At 39.8% G+C, this 18065-nt stretch overlaps 2 protein-coding genes across 8 annotated transcripts; both read right to left on the bottom strand.

The window, feature by feature from the left end:
* Positions 1–62: 62 nt before the first annotated feature.
* On the bottom strand, positions 63–15575 carry LOC139365142 (1-phosphatidylinositol phosphodiesterase-like). 4 transcript variants are annotated; one of them, XM_071102586.1, is made up of 4 exons: positions 2568–2839; positions 2281–2405; positions 2052–2139; positions 63–1191 (listed from the first exon to the last, which is right to left on the bottom strand). In XM_071102586.1, the coding sequence occupies exons 3-4, from the start codon at positions 2129–2131 to the stop codon at positions 348–350; spliced, it is 924 nt and encodes a 307-aa protein (XP_070958687.1). In that variant the 5' UTR covers positions 2132–2139; positions 2281–2405; positions 2568–2839; the 3' UTR covers positions 63–347. The 4 variants fall into 4 exon arrangements, with proteins under 4 accessions (XP_070958687.1, XP_070958669.1, XP_070958679.1 ...); XM_071102568.1 differs by having other exon boundaries at positions 2281–2854; XM_071102578.1 differs by having other exon boundaries at positions 2285–2796.
* LOC139365164 (membrane-spanning 4-domains subfamily A member 5-like) lies at positions 11873–15562 on the bottom strand. Of its 4 annotated transcripts, none has more exons than XM_071102620.1 (8): positions 15223–15304; positions 14498–14597; positions 13910–14108; positions 13680–13793; positions 13373–13429; positions 12966–13190; positions 12542–12664; positions 11873–12390 (listed from the first exon to the last, which is right to left on the bottom strand). In XM_071102620.1, exons 3-8 carry the CDS (start codon positions 14081–14083, stop codon positions 12325–12327), a joined length of 759 nt encoding a protein of 252 aa, XP_070958721.1. In that variant the 5' UTR covers positions 14084–14108; positions 14498–14597; positions 15223–15304; the 3' UTR covers positions 11873–12324. The 4 variants fall into 4 exon arrangements, with proteins under 4 accessions (XP_070958721.1, XP_070958713.1, XP_070958730.1 ...); XM_071102612.1 differs by having other exon boundaries at positions 14498–14573; positions 15223–15297; XM_071102629.1 differs by having other exon boundaries at positions 14482–14597; positions 15223–15287.
* Positions 15576–18065: the final 2490 nt, after the last annotated feature.

Here is an 18065-nt window from a genome sequence, read left to right as displayed (position 1 = left end):
CTGTCATTTCCTGCCATACTGAAGAACCTCCCCACCACACACACAAAGTAAGGACTCAACAGTTGTTCTTTGCAATTTTAATGATTTTCTTTGTTTTTAATACAGCAAGCAGGGGCAAAGTACAAAGACGTGTAGTGCCAAGTCTTCATTATTATTGTTTAAGAGCGCATGCCAATACTACGTTCCAATCATTAAATTCTTTACTTTGTCAGTCTTCTATCTCGCTCCTTTTCAATTTGAGCACAATCAAGTATAGTATGTGTCATGTGTTGTTGCTGCACTTAATCTAATGGCGTCAACTAACATTTCAGAAAGCAATATAATCATGACTTCCATGGGTGAACACTTCACCAATCATTGATCTTGATGACTGTTTGAATGAGGTCGATACCAGGAAAGTCCATGGCAATCACTCCGAAACATACACTGCTGTGGTCCCTGGAGAACTGTCTCAGATACTGATCGAGCCATGGGTTAATCTTTTCAGCCACCTTCTTGGGAGTTAGAAACATGCCCAACAGTGTGCCAATGCCAGTGCCACTGGAGTAGCTCAGAACGATATAATCCCCACCACAATCACCTGAAGCTTGTGTCAAGTGTTTCACTATTTTGTTCTCCTTGTCTGCAATATGAGTAACTTCATAGTCACCTTTGCTGTCTGTTTCCAAGAGAGGAATGCCCAGCTTAAAGCTGGATTTCTGTACAAATATCATCTTTCCTCTTGCCTCAGCCATAGTTGGCATGTCAGACTTCACCCATACATCTGTATCATCAATAATCATTTTTCCAACCAGCTCCTCAACATTCTCTTTATCAAACAAATCAGGCTTTACTCTAACGAGAACCGCCTCACTTCTGAATTCAGACAAAAATGCTCTGATCGTATCAAGGACCTCATAGAAGGACTTGTGTTGGTAGACAACCCAGTGCATGACATAGAGTTTGTTTTCAAAGGCGAATATCCTGAGGTCCAGATAGCGTATGCCGGCCCTCAGCTGATCCCCCAAATCCCAGGCCTGACACTCTGCCGCTGGGCCTCCATAGAGAGCCATGGTGTCATGGGTACCAGGTATGGTGATGTCAGAGATTAATTTGTCGTCATCAATAGCCTCCATCCAGCCAATCTTGTAGGATTCTGGGAGTAGGAGTCCTTTGTCATTGAAGAAGAGGTCCTTTCCTTGGCAAAAACCTCTAAAAGTAAATCATACAACAAAGGATTGACTCATTTGTCATCGAAATATTGGTGTTTGAGGGTTATGAATGGTGTATAAGCTCACAGTAAAAAAAAACTAACCCTAACCTTGCACTTTCCTGAGCAGTGTACTCACTTTACCAACGTCACCTTGTTCTGCAATTAATGTCGTAGCATTTATCAAAGGTCATCAGCTAGATAATAGGGACTGAAATGTTGGCGGCTTTACTCAGGTACCATGCTGTTTCATTCACAGATGGGAGAATATAATCAGCCAATGGAGCAATGGGATTGAGGGTGGTAAAATATTGAAAAGCCAAATAAAGAAACTATGATAAAAAAATATGTATATATTTTTTAAAACAATCATTCCAGGCTATGCTTACTTTTTCATTAAATATCTGTGTGTCCCTGGGAATTACGTCATTGCACCAAAGACACTCCGGTGCTCGGGGTCGTCAGGCTGCTCATTATTACACACACCTGTCATCAGACTCACCTGGACTCAATCACTTGCCTGATTACCTTATATAATCACTCCCTTTTGTTCAATCCCTAGGCGTTAACGTTTCATGTCAGTATGCCACTCCTGTTTATTTCCATGTTCATTTATTCAATACACTCGCTGAACTTGCTTCCCAACTCCCAGTGTACACGTTACACCATATGTATGGTATACCATAAAAACATGAATTGACTCACAGCATTCTGCTCACTTTTCATAAACTGTATTTGTTCCATTAAGTTCAAACTAAAAGAAGAAATGGTAGGTTCAATTTAGAGTGGACAATGTAAACCCCTACAATACACGTTCTGGAATTAATGGGGATTTATTTTAAATACCTGTAGCCAAACTTACACAAAAAGCAGTAACATGTAGAGGTGGCAAAACAGAGCATTCTCAGCGGTCCTCATGGTCACGTTAAAGGAGGAAAACATGCAACAACCTGCCAAAACAACAATAATAATATAATGCAAATCCAAAAATCATACTCCTGATTTCCTATATAGCCTATCTTTTCTAGATGGCTTTCCTATACCAAGACTGAAATAAAATGTTTCACCTGGCTAAAGACTGGGATACTCACGTACAGCTCTGGCCTAACGAGTTTCACACAGGTGCTGGTGTTCTGACCTCTGCAGATTGGCAACAAAATTATAGCATACTGATAAAGGATAGGTGTGGCCTCGTAGTGTTTACATACGGTTTTTCCTTTGAGAAAGATAAGCAAACTTTAAAATAAACCTCAAATAGTACATTCTCAGCTTTGATCTGCGTCACCAATGTGAGACGAGCGTCGATAGCTAGGTTTCCAGCAAATTAGCAACCGATTTTCACATGAATATTCTCAAATACACAAAGAAAGATATGCACATTTTCCCACCAGTGGTGTTTCCACCAAACAGGCTTGTTGTGGATAAAAGTCCATACGTGAGGATGTAGTGCACACAAAATGTACTTTTTCGCTTAAAGCTACAATATGTAACTTGTTACTGTCATTCCCATTAAAAGCAAGTCTACGATATTTTACATGTTAGTCATTTCGCAAGCAAAGACTTAAAGTAGTGAGTGCATTCTTTTTCCTACTAAGAAGCGGTAGAACAGTTTTATGTGGGCTATGGCTCCCGGTTTTAAGCTTCGTTTTTGCGTCTTTTACTTTCGGTTTTGTAGGCTACTCCAGCTTCAAACAGCTGAAAATTATATATTTTTGGTTATGGAAAATATATATTTCACAGCAGTTTAGATCACGTGTCTAACTCATTCCACGGAGAGCCGGGCTTTCGTTCCACCCTTTGTACTTGATTAACTAATTAAGGTTAGTAATTAGAATTAAACTCCCTTGACCTGGATGTCTAGGTCTTAATTGAAAGGAAAAAACAAATACCCGCAGACACTCTGCCCTCCATGGAATGAGTTTGACACCCCCGGTTTAGGTAGTATGCCTACAACGATTATCTACACCAGGGGATCCCAACCCTTTTCACTACTTTCATATGATAATTATTATATCAAATCAATATTTGCGCATAAATGCGTTTCCACCGCATTTTCTCGCGTAATTAATTTTACCGACACAAAAAGATCCCACCATGTCCAATGAACAAATTATCTGTTGGCGTTTATAATTTTTAAAATATTTTTTAAAATAAGATATGACTTTAGGTAAAATTCATTAGGGTCGTACAGTGCTTTGATTTAGTCATTAGGCCTAATAGGCTGTTATTCACATTCTAAACCTAATTCTCATGTCATTAAAGAATAAAATGAATGCATGTGGGATTTTATGCTCATTACCACACAAAAAAACCTCAAATAATTTAAAGGGCCAATTTGCAGTTAAAACAATAACAAAGTAGCCACCCCAATGGTATGGTAAAAAAGCTGAGGGATGGGCCAGGAGAAATATAACCACTCTCACATTCATAAACATGATGGTGCAAGGACTGACCATCCATGATATTAACATTTTCTTTTTAACCAAGTTTTTTAACCAAGTTTTTAGAATGCGGTGTTTGTTTACATTTACATTGTTTACAAACATTGGAGTAAAACAATCTTATGTTTTGGGTTTTGATAGGGTGTCATAGTTAAACTAAGATCATGAGGCATAAATTATATTATTCAAGAATCAATTGATATAATTCATTCTTAAGTCCAAAAATGTATGTAGCAACTGCGGATTGCCCCTTTAAATATTATATTTTATATATAAAGTATTTGCCCACTTTTTTCTCAGCATTACAATTTTAGATTTGACAGTATAGGACCAATGATTTATATCTGGATTTATATACATAAGCACACATATATTTTGGTCAAATGCAATGACACCCCCACACCACTAGACCTCAGGTAATACTGTTTTCATCTCAGCTTGAGAATCTTGTTCGCTGGTTTTGTGATGTAGCAAAGATTGTTTGTTATATTGACAAGATAGTAAAGTGACCGCTATAACAATGGAAATTACATGTCCTCGAAGATGGAAGGCGGGCGATGCGAGAGCAGGTGGAACCACTCTAGCCAATGAGAGGGCCGACACACGTGTGAACAACAAGCCATAGATTTAGATTGAGGACTCATCTTTGTGTATGTGAGATTATAGTGTCTGTGACAGCCATTGGCAGTGCCTTTGAGGCTATCTCAATTTTAATGTAGTAAATGATCTTCTTCTTCATCGGCTGATTGCTCCCAACTCATAGGAATACCCACCTAGTTGACCGCTTTAATGGTAGAAGCCTTCAATGGCAATGTCCATGCTTGAATGAGTCCTCTATCTATCTCTATGACAACAGGCCCAACTCCGATATCAAGTCATTTTTTTCAAAGTTGCAGAAATGCCACGTCCGTATACCATTGCGAAACTTCTATTTGATCAAATAATCCTCACATGGCAAATAAAATATACACATTTTTGTTGACAAAATTCGACACTCAATGGCCATACAAACAAATCTTATTTTCGTGGACGGATTTTGGGCTGAGTAAAACCTCTCACTTCGCCTCTTACTCCTCTAGATGTAGCGAATTTGAAGAGGTGTAAAGATGGCGGAGAACAGCGGCACAGATCACACTGTGGATTCCAACATTGTTGAAAATGCTGCCTCAGACGGGACTATGATCTTGGTCACAGTATAAACTCTGAAAGATAAATAGGAGATAGAGATCTCGGAGTATTCTTCTGTCGCACAGGTTTTCTAATTTACTTACACAGTCAGTTATGCAAGTCATGCTGTGGCTAACAAACATAAATCGAAGTTAGCTAACCAACTTGTTAACTATTACCTTGCTAGTTTACGATGTTAAGTGGGAAGAATTATCCCAATTTCCTGACTAGTAATCTTTCTTTTCACCTTGTCCATTTCCTTGAAAATCGGTTCCTACTAGCAGTTTGACTCGTGTTTTGCACAATCAGCACTGTGTAAAGACATATGTGTATATATATATGTGTGTGTATATAGCAAGCATGAGCTAGCTAACGTTAGCTTGTGAGTATTTTGGCTACCATGGTTAGAAGTGACTGAAATAGGGTCTTCCTGAGTGGCGCAGTGGTCTAAAGCACTGCATCGCAGTGCTTGCCATGTCACTAGAGGTCCAGGCTCTGTCGCAGGCGGCCGCGCCTGGGAGATCCATTTGGCGGTGCACAATTGTCGCAGCGTCGTCCGGGTTAGGGGCAGGGATTTTGTTGTCCCATCGCGCACTAGCGACTCATGTGGCGGGCCAAGCGCAGTGCACACTGACACGGTAGCCAGGTGTATGGTGTTTCCTCCAACACATTGGTGCGGCTGGTTACCGGGTTAAGCGGGCAGTGTGTCAAGAAGCAGTGCAGCTTGGCTGGGTTGTGTTTCGTGGGACGCACAGCTCTCGAACTTTGCCTCTCCCGAGTCAGTACGGAAGTTGCAGCAATGGGACAAGACTGTAACTACCAATTGGATACCATGAGATTGGGGAGAAAAAGTGGTAAAAACAACAACAAAATAGAAGTGACTGAAATAGGGGTCTGAAGTGGTGCCTGAGACAGCGTTTTCCACTACCATCAACAAAACACCAAATGATCTAATTTGTTGTGGAAGAATGGTGTCGCATCCCTCCAATAGAGTTCCAGACACACTAGAATCTATGCCAAGGCGCATTGAAGCTGTTCTAGCAGCTCGTGAAGGCCCAACACCCTATTACAGTCAATTGACGCACCCGTGCATCACACGGTGACATCATTTTGAATATTGAACAGCTCCCTGTGTGTTTATGCTAGAGACTTACAGCTTTATTATAGTGGCTGCAGCGCAATCCCCTCTTTCTGCCGATATAAAGTTTGCGCTTCTTCCAAATCATGGGGCTTGTGAAAGTGGTATGTTTCTACACATGAATCCGGACAAGAAAATCGTCACAAAATCGGGTGTAAAACCCGAACCCATCATTGAAAGATGAGACTCTCACGACAGTGTCAGTTGCTTTGCTCTTTGACATCAACAAGCTTTACGTCTGAACTCTCTGTCGCGCGGATGTGCTCATTTAGAAGAGGTCTTCTCACAAAACCGAGACTCTCATGAACACAAAGGTGTCGGCTGTTCTGCTCTATGAGCCACACAAGCTTCAGTGGAGTCATTTGAAGGTAACCCTGTAAAAATGGCAAAAAGTGCATAGGGGGTCAAATGTGCCACGAAAAACACAACCAAACATGAGTAGATTATTTTATTTATGTGTTTTGTTATATTTCTCAGATATGGGACCACTGGCGTACCGGACACCCCTCCATAGTTACAGAGAGGGTTAAAAAATGCTTTATTGCCGTAACAACATCAGGGAAACTGGGCAGAAGGTAGTGGTTCTTCAAATATAGCAGTTCTGCAACATCTTTAATTGAGTCTCTTATTCTCTTTAATTGTGGCGTCAACACGTTACAGAAAGAGATTAATTGTAGAGGATGCTCTGGGACAGGTCATCTGGATACTGGACAGCCAATAAATTGGCAGATGCATTGTTAGGCTATTGGATGTGTCATTTTTATTAACAAACGTGTATAAATAGCAGCTAAATAATGTATATAGCTATAGGCTATATAGGCTACACTGCTAAATGAAACAATCCATAGTAAACTAGTGTTTTGAGGGTGGACTGACTGTGTGTTATTTGGCATTAATAGACAGACTGGTTTTACACCCAACAACTTTCTATCCAAGCTGGGAGAGAGCACGTGGACTGCTCATGTCATGCAGGTTCAGGTAGGATATACAGGACAGTTGTATGTCTTTTTAAATAAATTGGTTGCCGATTAGTATTCTGTTGTATCGAAAATAAATGTTAAAATCTGCAATGTTTAACCTTTTCACACGTACCAACAAACGGGTGTGATCATTCTATAGTGGTCCCTGTTACGTACGAAATCAGCATTTGAGCTGGCAACACTTTTTTTCACAGAAACATTTTGCACTAACACAAAGTTATGTCCAAAATGTGACCAGTTTATTTTTGGATGCAATGTTCAGACATTCACCGAAGTAGCTAGAATATTACACAATCATCCAAACCAGAAAATGTAGGCCACATTTGTCCTAGCACTAACTGAGGAAAGATTGACATAACAAAAGCGGTCATATGTTTATACGTCTCAGCTGACAGAAACTACAATATGAATTAGCTAATAGCAATTACTATTTAGAATTAATCACACCACGGGTGAGCTCACCATTGATCTAAATAATTGAGTAAAACACTTTCTAGAAACCGAAAGTAATCCGACGATGGGTAGTTTGTGCGCACTTGAATGTTTGTTTTTTCTCATCAACCAAAGATAATAAGAGGAGACAAGATGAGTTTGGTGTGTTTACAGTATGCATGTTGAAGGGGGTGTGTCGTCTACCATCATTCACTTCCGGAAGTATACCCGAAAGATGAGTGGACCATTCCTTCACCTCAAAACATCTTTGGTCACACAGAATACATTGTATAATGTCAACAAACATGGTAGCTGGCAAATAGCTTATCTCATAATCAGTACAACCTTCAAAAAAATATTTTACACACATCATAGGTGTCCATTACAATATATGCAATAATCGGAATGCATTATTTGTCACCAGTACTTGTGAATAAAACTGTAAATACATCATGCTACATACATACAAAAACGCAAAAAAAGAAATGTCCTCTCACTGTCAACTGTGTTTATTTTCAGCAAACTTAACATGTGTAAATATTTGTATGAACATAACAAGATTCAACAACTGAGACATAAACTGAACAAGTTCCACAGACATGTGACTAACATAAATGGAATAATGTGTCCCTGAACAAAGGGGGGTCAAAATCAAAAGTAACAGTCAGTATCTGGTGTGGCCACCAGCTGCATTAAGTACTGCAGTGCATCTCCTCATGTACTGCATCAGATTTGCCAGTTCTTTGCAGTTCTTGCCTGCAATGACAACAAGCTCAGTCCAATGATGCTGTGACACACCGCCCCAGACCATGGTGGATCCTCCACCTCCAAAATCGATCCCGCTCCAGAGTACAGGCCTCGGTGTAACACTCATTCCTTCGACGATGAACGTGAATCCGAACATCACCCCTGAAGAGACAAAACCGCATCACGTCAGTGAAGAGTATGTTTTGCCAGTCCTGCCTGGATCAATGACGGTGGGTTTGTGCCCATAGGCGACGTTGTTTCCAGTGATGTCTGGTGAGGACCTGCCTTACAACTGGTATACAAGCCCTCAGTCCAGCCTCTCGCAGCCTATTGCGGACAGTCTGAGCACTAATGGAGGGATTGTGCGTTCCTGGTGTAACTCGGGCAGTTGTTACCATCCTCTACCTGTCCCGCAGGTGTGATGTTCGGATGTACCGATCCTGTGCAGGTTTTGTTACACGTGGTCTGCCACTGCGAGGATGATCAGCTGTCCTTCCTGTCTCCCTGTAGCGCTGTCTTAGGCATCTCACAGTACTGGCATTGCAATTTATTGCCCGAGCCACATCCTTGCAGCATGCATAAGGCATGTTCACGCAGATGAGCAAGGATCCTGGGCATCTTTTTTTTGTGATTTTCAGAGTCAGTAGAAATGCGTCTTTAGTGTCCTAAGTTTTCATAACTGTGACCTTAATTGCCTACCGTCTGTAAGCTGTTAGTGTCTTAACGACCGTTCCACAAGTGCATGTTCATTAACTGTTTATGGTTCATTGAACAAGCATTGGAAACAGTCTTTAAACCCTTAACAATGAAGATCTGTGAAGTTATTTGGAAAGACAGGGTATCTTTGAAAGACAGGGTCCTGAAAAAAGGACATTTCTTTTTTTGCTGAGTTTACATACAAACATACATACATACATACACACAGTTGAAGTCGGAAGTTTATGTACACCTTAGCCAAATACATTTAGCCTCAGTTTTTCACAATTCCTGACATTTAATCCTAGTAAAAACTCCCTGACTTAGGTCAGTTAGGATCACCACTTCATGTTATGTCAGAAAATAGTAGAGAGAGTGATTTATTTCAGCTTTTATTTCTTTCATCACATTCCCAGTGGGTCATAAGTTTACATACACTCAATAAGTATTTGGTTGCATTGCCTTTAAATTGTTTAACTTGGGTCAAACATTTCGGGTAGCCTTCCACAAGCTTCCCACAATAAGTTGGGTGAATTTTGTCCCATTCCTCCTGACAGAGCTGGTGTGACTGAGTCAGGTTTGTAGGCCTCCTTGCTCGCGCATGCTTTTTCAGTTCTGCCCACAAACATTCTATAGGATTGAGGTCAGGACTTTGTGATGGCCACTCCAATACCTTGACTTTGTTGTCCTTAAGCCATTTTGCCACAACTTTGGAAGTATGCTTGGGGTCATTGTCCATTTGGAAGACCCATTTGCGACCAAGCTTTAACTTCTTGACTGACGTCTTGAGATGTTGCTTCAATATATCCACATCATTTTCCTACCTCATGATTCCATCTATTTTGTGAAGTACACCAGTTCCTCCTGCAGCAAAGCACCCCCACAACATGGTGCTGCCACACCCGTGCTTCACAGTTGTGATGGTGTTTCACTTGCAAGCCTCCCCTTTTTCCTCCAAACATAGCGATGGTCATTATGGCCAAACAGTTCTATTTCTGTTTCATCAGACCAGAGGACATTTGTCAAGAAAGTAAGATCTTTGTCCCCGTGTATAGTTGCAAACCGTAGTCTGGCTTTTTTATGGCGGTTTTGGAGCAGTGACTTCTTCCTTGCTGAGCAGCCTTTCAGGTTCTGTCTATATAGGATTCGTTTTACTGTGGATATAGGTAATGTTGTACCTGTTTCCTCCAGCATCTTCACAAGTTCCTTTGATGTTGTTCTGGGATTGATTTGCACTTTTCGCACCAAAGTACGTTCATCTCTAGAAGACAGAACGTGCCTCCTTCCTGAGCGGTGTGACAACTGCGTGGTCCCAAGGTGTTTATACCTTGTGTACTATTGTTTGTACAGATGAACGTTGTACCTTCAGGCGTTTGGAAATTGCTCCAATGGATGAACCAGACTTGTGGAGGTCTACACATTTTGGGATTTCTTTAGATTTTCCCATCATGTCAAGCAAAGAGGCAATGAGTTTGAAGGTAGACCTTGAAATACATCCACAGGTATGCCTGCAATTGACTCAAATGATGTCAAATAGCCTATCAGAAGCTTCTAAAGCCATGACATAATTTTCTAGAATTTTCCAAGCTGTTTAAAGGCACAGTCAGCTTAGTGTATGTAAACTTCTGACCCACTGGAATTGTGATACAGTGAATTATAAGGGTAATAATCTGTCTGTAAACCATTTTTGGAAAAATTGCTTGTGTCATGCACAAAGTAGATGTCCTAACCGACTTGCCAATGCTGTAGTTTGTTAGCAAGAAATTTGTGGAGTGGTTGAAAAACGAGTTTTAATGACTCCAACATAAGTGTATATAAAATTCCGACTTCAAATGTACATGCAGTATGCGCTTTCAGTAGAAACGACAACACGATATAAAGAAAATAAGGAACTTACTTTGATAGGAACTCACATATGTCCAAAGTTATTATTTTTAAGTAAAACAACAAGTTAGGCAACGCGAGCGCCAGCAAGAAAATGTTCCAATTCTTGCAAGACTGAGCAAATATATGCATACATGATTTGCACAAACATGAGTGAAGTGCGGTGGGCTTTCCTGGAAGAGAAAAGTTTATCTGGCTCAGTAAAGCCTCAAACATAAATTGTACACAACACTGAATGTGAATTAATGAGGAGGCTTAACACACCTCTATTCAAAATGTTGTTAGAAAATACAACTGGTTTGAAAATAATCTGAAACTGACAAGTTGAAACACAGCCTATAGATAATTAGTAGGCAGCGCGTGTTAAATGTTCTGTTGCGTAATAATCACATTTTGGAACAGTGAGTGCATTCTGACATTACATTACATTACAAAACAACTCAAGCTGGAGCGACCGTTTCACACTCATTGTGTGAAAAGGTTAAATGTCCAACTTTAATTACATTGTTGCCACCAGCCAGAATGTTAAATCATGGCAAGCCTTGCGGCATTGTGTACAGCTTTGTGAAATGTTAAGCTTAACATGAGAAAATGACAACCAAATAGGCCTACCAATAAACATGTATCCATTTGCTAAAGCAAAGCTGTACGCTACATGCCCTGGCACCACAGAAACCCTATCATGAATCTGATAGGCAACCGCATAGATATGTCTCAATTTCAGCTCCATGGACCGTGGTTGGTAGTCTAATTTTTGTGAGTAGCTCTCTGGCTGATGCAATTGATGTTTATTGTAGGGAGTGGGGGGCCCACTCCAACCTTGCAGGGGTCCAGAGAAACTACATAACGCCAGGGTATAGGACAGATACTTCAAAACCTTATTCCTTATGATTTATTTCTGGACTGTTTGTTTTGCCATGTACAAATATGTTACTGTTTCTATGGGTTATAGCAGTAAAGGCCAAATTCAATGTTTCATCAAATATATATATGTTTTATATACCTACAGGGACGCTCAAATTCAAATGACTAAATTATCAATTTAATGACCATCTTAAAACAATTCCATATATTAACTTAGTAGATATTGCGACCTATGGCCTCCAAGAAACACCATTGTTTGCTCATAGGTTATGTTTGTATGGGAATGACTGCCACCTGATGTCAATGTTTAGTAAAACTGTTTTGAAACTTGAGCTAAGAGAGTTTGTTTATTTTTTTTGAGGGGGGGGGCGCAACAGAATAAAAGATAGTAAGAAATTATCAAAATGCAGAAAAAAATTCATATACAACAGTCAATTCAGTAATTAACTTGATATAGTCCCCTTTATAACTGTCCTTTCAGTTTTGGAAAAATGACAAATACGAAACGCATGAAGACATACAATCAGTGTCAGTTGTCATTTACACAAAGCAAAGTCACAGTAGGCGTTACAGTAAATTAAGTAAGTGAACTATATGTACTACATACTGTATGTATAACAACAAATGTGTGGGTGTGGAGGGGGGTTGTATGATGATCCATTTATGTAGAATACATTTGATTCTATTTATTTATGTATTCCATGTGGAAGCAGCACCACTCTTTAATCGTCCATGACAAATTTCCCCACGCGGTCAATAAAGTATATCAGATCAGATCAGTGCTCTTTAAGCTGCAGGGTTAGTGGTGACCTCCTCCAGCAGAGGCTTATACTGCTCCAGGTCCCGGATGTTCTGCAACATATCAGAGCAAAGTTACACATTACTTGGCAGGACACAACAAACATTACCTTGGTTGTGTGTCTGTGTGCATCTACATATCCGTATTCTACTTATATTTGTATGGCCGTTGTATTCGCTCTGTTCAAGGGTTCTCAGTTCATACCTCTTTTCCCTCCTTTCCATTCTTGTACAAAGCCTTGAGACCCAACACCGCAGAGCTTATGGTGACACAAAGCTGAAGAACTGCAAGGACGATGAGCACAATGTCCAAGGCATTCATCAACATCTAATGGTAGAACAAACACACGGAGGAGGATTTGAACATATTGATAGTTGACTGGATTGTTTAGCAAGATAGTGGTGTTGGTGAACACTGGAAAATACAGAAACAGACTGGCATACCAGCTATTAGAATGTGCTTTAAACATGGTACCCACTATCTCTGTTTATGGACACACATGTTCATTGCTAAATTAAGCAGTTTGATCCATCTAATCAAATGTTCATATATTTTACTTAGAACAGACCAGGGACACCTTCCTCACATGATGAATATCATTAAAAAAACTTAATTGTAAAGCACTCACCTGTGCAATCTGCTTGGCATCTTTGCATTTCGCCAAGAGTCTATCCCTCTCCGGATCACTGGGGGGTTTTGTCACCTGGCCACCATAGTAGTCATCTCGCCAGTTGTAGTGGTCATCATTGCAAATCCACCAGAAATGGTAGTTTGCCAGGTCTACAGCATACAGCACAATTCCAGTAATGGCCAGAGCAGCACCTGACAGGTTCATCAACACATTGATGCCCACCTAAAACACAATCAGGGAATATAAAACCAGTTTGACTCAACTGAGTAAGTACTAGATGTCTCAGATATTCAGTTGATCATTATAATTCAGCTAGATTAGATTGAATGATTGTTCAATGGAGGAAAGGAATGAGGCTAAGGAATGACAGGAAAGAGTTAAGGTGTGTGTATCAGTGAACTCACCAAGCAGGGACTGGGGAACTTCTCAGCCAAGATACACATGATGCCAACTGCTATAAACTAAGGAGAAGGCACACATATCAAAATCAAATACGAACAACCTAAACAAATCGACACATTATTTGTCCTAATAAATAAAACATTTTGACTTCAACCCTGCATTTTATAAAAAAATACTACTTAAGTGTGGGTAAGCAGTTACTTATGTTTCCTGGTTTTGTTTACTGTGGTTATAACTCCAAGTGAAATCATGTGTTTGCATACTAAACATGATGACATGGTAAACGATAACAAAATAAAGTAAGCTTACCACACCACCAAGCCAATAAGGAACCCCATTCCATCGCAGTAAGCTAGAATAATCAGTGCTAACAAGGATTGTTCCCAAGCCAATGTTGAGAACTCCCACCATGATCTGTATAGTCTGTGAAATAAGAAAATAATAATTTTAGAACTCTCACTTCGGTTGACAAAAGCAACCCATTGATGATAGACATGTATGTTCGTTCTGGTGTGTGTGTGTTATTTTAGATCACCCACCCCCAGAGCTGACTGGGAACTTGATTGGAGCCTCCTCAGTCCCTGGGACACAGAGCATGCTGGGCTGTAGCACAAGGTCCCAAGTATTTGACACAGCAGGGGCCAACTGCTTCCTTCTTTAGAGTTCACTGTAAATACAGTCACCCCTCCACCTTTGGTCACAGTCACTGACATGCTGGCCACTCTTGGTTACACAGCTCTAAAACAAAAGGCAGAACAATCATCTTAATGTTAAAATAAGTGTATGCCTTATACTGTAAGTCATGATGTTAAAAGGTGCACATTCATTCCAATAAAATTTGATGAAGTCTGTGTTGTATCTGGAGGATACAACTTGTTTTTAAAGGACAAACTATCCATTTCGTTTGAGGATGTATTGCATTGTACAACTACCCATTATTTAGTTGCTCTGCTTTACTAAATTGCAGTTCTCTCTTGCCTTATTGAAAGATGATAGGAGATAGGGCATGTCATGAAGTGTGGTGATGAGTGGGTTTAGAGCTTCTGCGACACATGAAGGAAGTGCACAACATGAAACCCCCTCTTCTGGGAAACTCACATCATCCACTTACAATGTATAGCACCCACCTGGGTGATTTTTTCATTTCACCTTTATTTAACTAGGTAGGCTAGTTGAGAACCAGTTCTCATTTACAACTGCGACCTGGCCAAGATAAAGCACAGCAGACTGACACATACAACACAGTTACACATGGAATAAACAAACATACAGTCAATAATAAAAAAATTTTTTTTAAAACATCAATGGCAACCATTTTGAATTAGAAAGCACTCCACCCATTTTGTACCAAGTAGGCTACAGATATTTACAAATGGTGTTTATTTTTAGTTAGCAGCAGAAAGTACACATACCATATAATGTCCCAGTAAACCAGATTAAACAGTAGTGTAAAATACAGTACTACCAAGGAGTTATACATCTGTCTGTCAGTGGTGGAGTTCGTTTTGCATGTCCCGGTGCCCCGGGTGTGTAGAGATTTCACTTAAGGACCAATGGAATGGTCGAAAATAAGCAAACTCTGCCCCCCAGGCCCACCCGGCTATGCAAAACAAACTCAACCATTGGGTGTTCCCCAATCAAATCCATCCCCTGACTCACGAGAGAATGTAAACCATGACAAATGTTTGCATTGATTATAACTGCTTTACATTGCAGTGTGAATTGTTTAATATCATCTATTTTTATACTATTTTGTAATTACATCATTTCTTTTTGAGAGCATGAAACTACACAGATTTAAATTCACTCAAAACGTATTATTCAACATATATTTTAGAGAAAGTGAGCTCACCCGTTCCTGCAATTGAGATGGACACCTCTACAGGTCCTGTGCAATCACAGTGGTAGACTAGTCTGCTTGTTGCGCAGTTTGGTTTTCTTACAGGGAAGTAGCTTGTAGGGAGGGCTCAGCCAGTCTCAGCTAGTTCCCAGCAGGACCTCCTCCTCACTTTAAAGAGATCCGGAGAGTTTAACCCTTCCCTCACTGAATCATAAACATATAATGGATTCCTGTCATACTGAAAAATTATATTAATATCAGTCCAGACTATGCTTACTTTTTCATAAATATCTGTGTATCCCTGGGAATTACGTCATTGCACCAAAGCCATATGTCAGTACACTCCCTCTCTGGCGCTCGGGGTCGTCAGGCTGCTGATTATAAGGCACGCCTGTCAGACTCAATCACCTGCCTGATTACCATATATATAAACAGACATTTCTCAGTGGTCACGTTAAAGGAGGAAAACATGCAACAACCTGCCAAAACAACAATAATATAATGCAAATCCAAAAATCATACTCCTGATTTCCTATATAGCCTATCTTTTCTAGATGGCTTTCCTATACCAAGACTGAAATAAAATGTTTCACCTGGCTAAAGACTGGGATACTCACGTACAGCTCTGGCCTAACGAGTTTCACACAGGTGCTGGTGTTCTGACCTCTGCAGATTGGCAACAAAATTATAGCATACAAAGGATAGGTGTGGCCTCGTAGTGTTTACATACTTTTTTGAGAAATATAAGCAAACTTTTTTTTAAATAAAGTCAAATGGTACATTCTCAGCTTTGATCTGCGGTCACCAATGTGAGACGAGCCTCGTTAAGAACGTCGATAGCTAGGTTTCCAGCAAATTGGCAACAGATTTCCATATGAATATTCTCAAATACACAAAGAAAGATATGCACATTTTCCCACCAGTGGTGTTTCCACCGAACAGGCTTGTTGTGGATATAAGTCCATGCGTGAGGATGTAGTGCACACAAAATGTACTTTTTCGCTTAAAGCTGCAATATGTAACTTGTTACTGTCATTTCCATTGAAAGCAAGTCTACGATGTTTTACATGTTAGTCATTTCGCAAAGACTTGTGGGGAGTGCATTCTTTTTCCTACTAAGAAGCGGTAGAACAGTTTTATGTGGGCTATGGCTCCCGGTTTTAAGGTTCGTTTTTGCGTCTTTTACTTTCGGTTTTGTAGGCTACTGCAGCTTCAAACAGCTGAAAATTCTATATTTTTGGTTATGGAAAATATATATATTTCACAGCAGTTTAGGTCACGTGTCAAACTCATTCCACGGAGAGCCGGGCTTTCGCTCCACCCTTGTACTTGATTGACTAATTAAGGTTAGTAATTAGAATTAAACTCCCTTGACCTGGTTGTCTAGGTCTTAATTGAAAGGAAAAAACAAATACCCGCAGACACTCTGCCCTCCATGGAATGAGTTTGACACCCCCGGTTTAGATAGTATGCCTACAATGATTATCTACACCAGGGGATCCCAACCCTTTTCACTACTTTCATATGATAATTATTATATCAAATCAATATTTGCGCATAAAGGCGTTTCCACCGCATTTTCTCGCGTAATTAATTTTACCGACACAAAAAGATCCCACCATGTCCAATGAACAAATTATCTGTTGGTGTTTATAAAATTGAAGCATACTGAAACTTCCTGTTTCCATCACAGCTTTCATTAATATTTTTTTTAAATAAGATATGACTTTAGGTAAAATGCATTAGGGTCATGCAGTGCTTTGTTTTAGTTATTAGGCCTAATAGGCTGTTATTCACATTCTAAACCTAATTCTCATGTCATTAAAGAATTAAATGAATGCATGTGGGATTTTATGCTCATTGCCGCATGAAAAAACTCCAATAATTTAAAGGGCCAATTTGCAGTTAAAACAATAACAAAGTAGACACCCCAATGGTATGGTAAAAAAGCTGAGGGATGGGCCAGGAGAAATATAACCACTCTCACATTCATAAACATGATGGTGCAAGGACTGACCATCCATGATATTAACATTTTCTTTTCAACCAAGTTTTTAGGATGCAGTGTTTGTTTGCATTGTTTACAAACATTGTTTTATATTTTGGGTTTTGATAGGGTGTGACAGTTAAACTAAGATCATGAGGCATAAATTATATTCTTCAAGAATCAATTTATATCATTCATTCTTAAGTCCAAAAATGCATGTAGCAACTACAGATTGCCCCTTTAAATATAATATTTAAAGTATTTACCCACTTTTTTGGGGTAAATACATTAAAATTTTAGATTTGACAGTATAGGACCAATGATTTACATCTGTGTTTATATACATCATTGAATAGCACACATACATTTTAGTCAAATGCAATGACACCCCCACACCACTAGACTTCAACGTTGCAAAAACCTCAGGTAATACTGCTTTCATCTCAGCTTGAGAATCTTGTTAGCTAGTTTTGTGATGTAGTAAAGATTGTTTATTATATTGACAAGATAGTAAAGGGACCGCTATAACAATGGAAATACATGTTCTCAAAGATGGAAGGCGGGCGATGTGAGAGCAGGTGGGAACATTCTAGCCAATGAAAGGCCCGAAACGAGTGTGTACAACAGGCCATAGAGATAGATAGAGATAGATAGATAGATAGACTTATCTTTGTATGTGCGATTATAGTGTCTGTGACAGCACCTTTGAGTCTATCTACATTTTAAAGTAGTAAATTGTCTTCTTCATCGGCTAACTGCTCCCAACTCATAGAAATCCCCACCTAGTTGACCGCTTTAATGGTAGAAGTCCTCAATATGGCAATGTCCATGCTTGAACGTATATATGATGAGTCCTCTATCTATCTCT

This window comes from Oncorhynchus clarkii, chromosome 2 (genome assembly GCF_045791955.1).
Source record: "Oncorhynchus clarkii lewisi isolate Uvic-CL-2024 chromosome 2, UVic_Ocla_1.0, whole genome shotgun sequence".
Classification (NCBI taxonomy): Eukaryota; Metazoa; Chordata; class Actinopteri; order Salmoniformes; family Salmonidae; genus Oncorhynchus; species Oncorhynchus clarkii.
The sequence above is the reverse complement of the archived record's forward strand: the minus strand, read 5'-3'. Positions and strand labels throughout refer to the sequence as shown.

Excerpts from the sequence above, each read along its gene's own strand:
- LOC139365142 (XM_071102568.1), bottom strand. The coding sequence starts at position 2,131 with ATGTTTTCCTCCTTTAACGTGACCATGAGGACCGCTGAGAATGCTCTG. Across the intron at positions 1,192-2,051 it reads TACATGTTACTGCTTTTTGT|AGGTTTTTGCCAAGGAAAGG; the intron begins GTAAGTTTGGCT and ends ATTTACTTTTAG.
- LOC139365164 (XM_071102604.1), bottom strand. The coding sequence starts at position 14,083 with ATGTCAGTGACTGTGACCAAAGGTGGAGGGGTGACTGTATTTACAGTG. Across the intron at positions 13,430-13,679 it reads CTTATTGGCTTGGTGGTGTG|TTTATAGCAGTTGGCATCAT; the intron begins GTAAGCTTACTT and ends CCTTCTCCTTAG. Across the intron at positions 13,191-13,372 it reads AGTTCCCCAGTCCCTGCTTG|GTGGGCATCAATGTGTTGAT; the intron begins GTGAGTTCACTG and ends ATTGTGTTTTAG.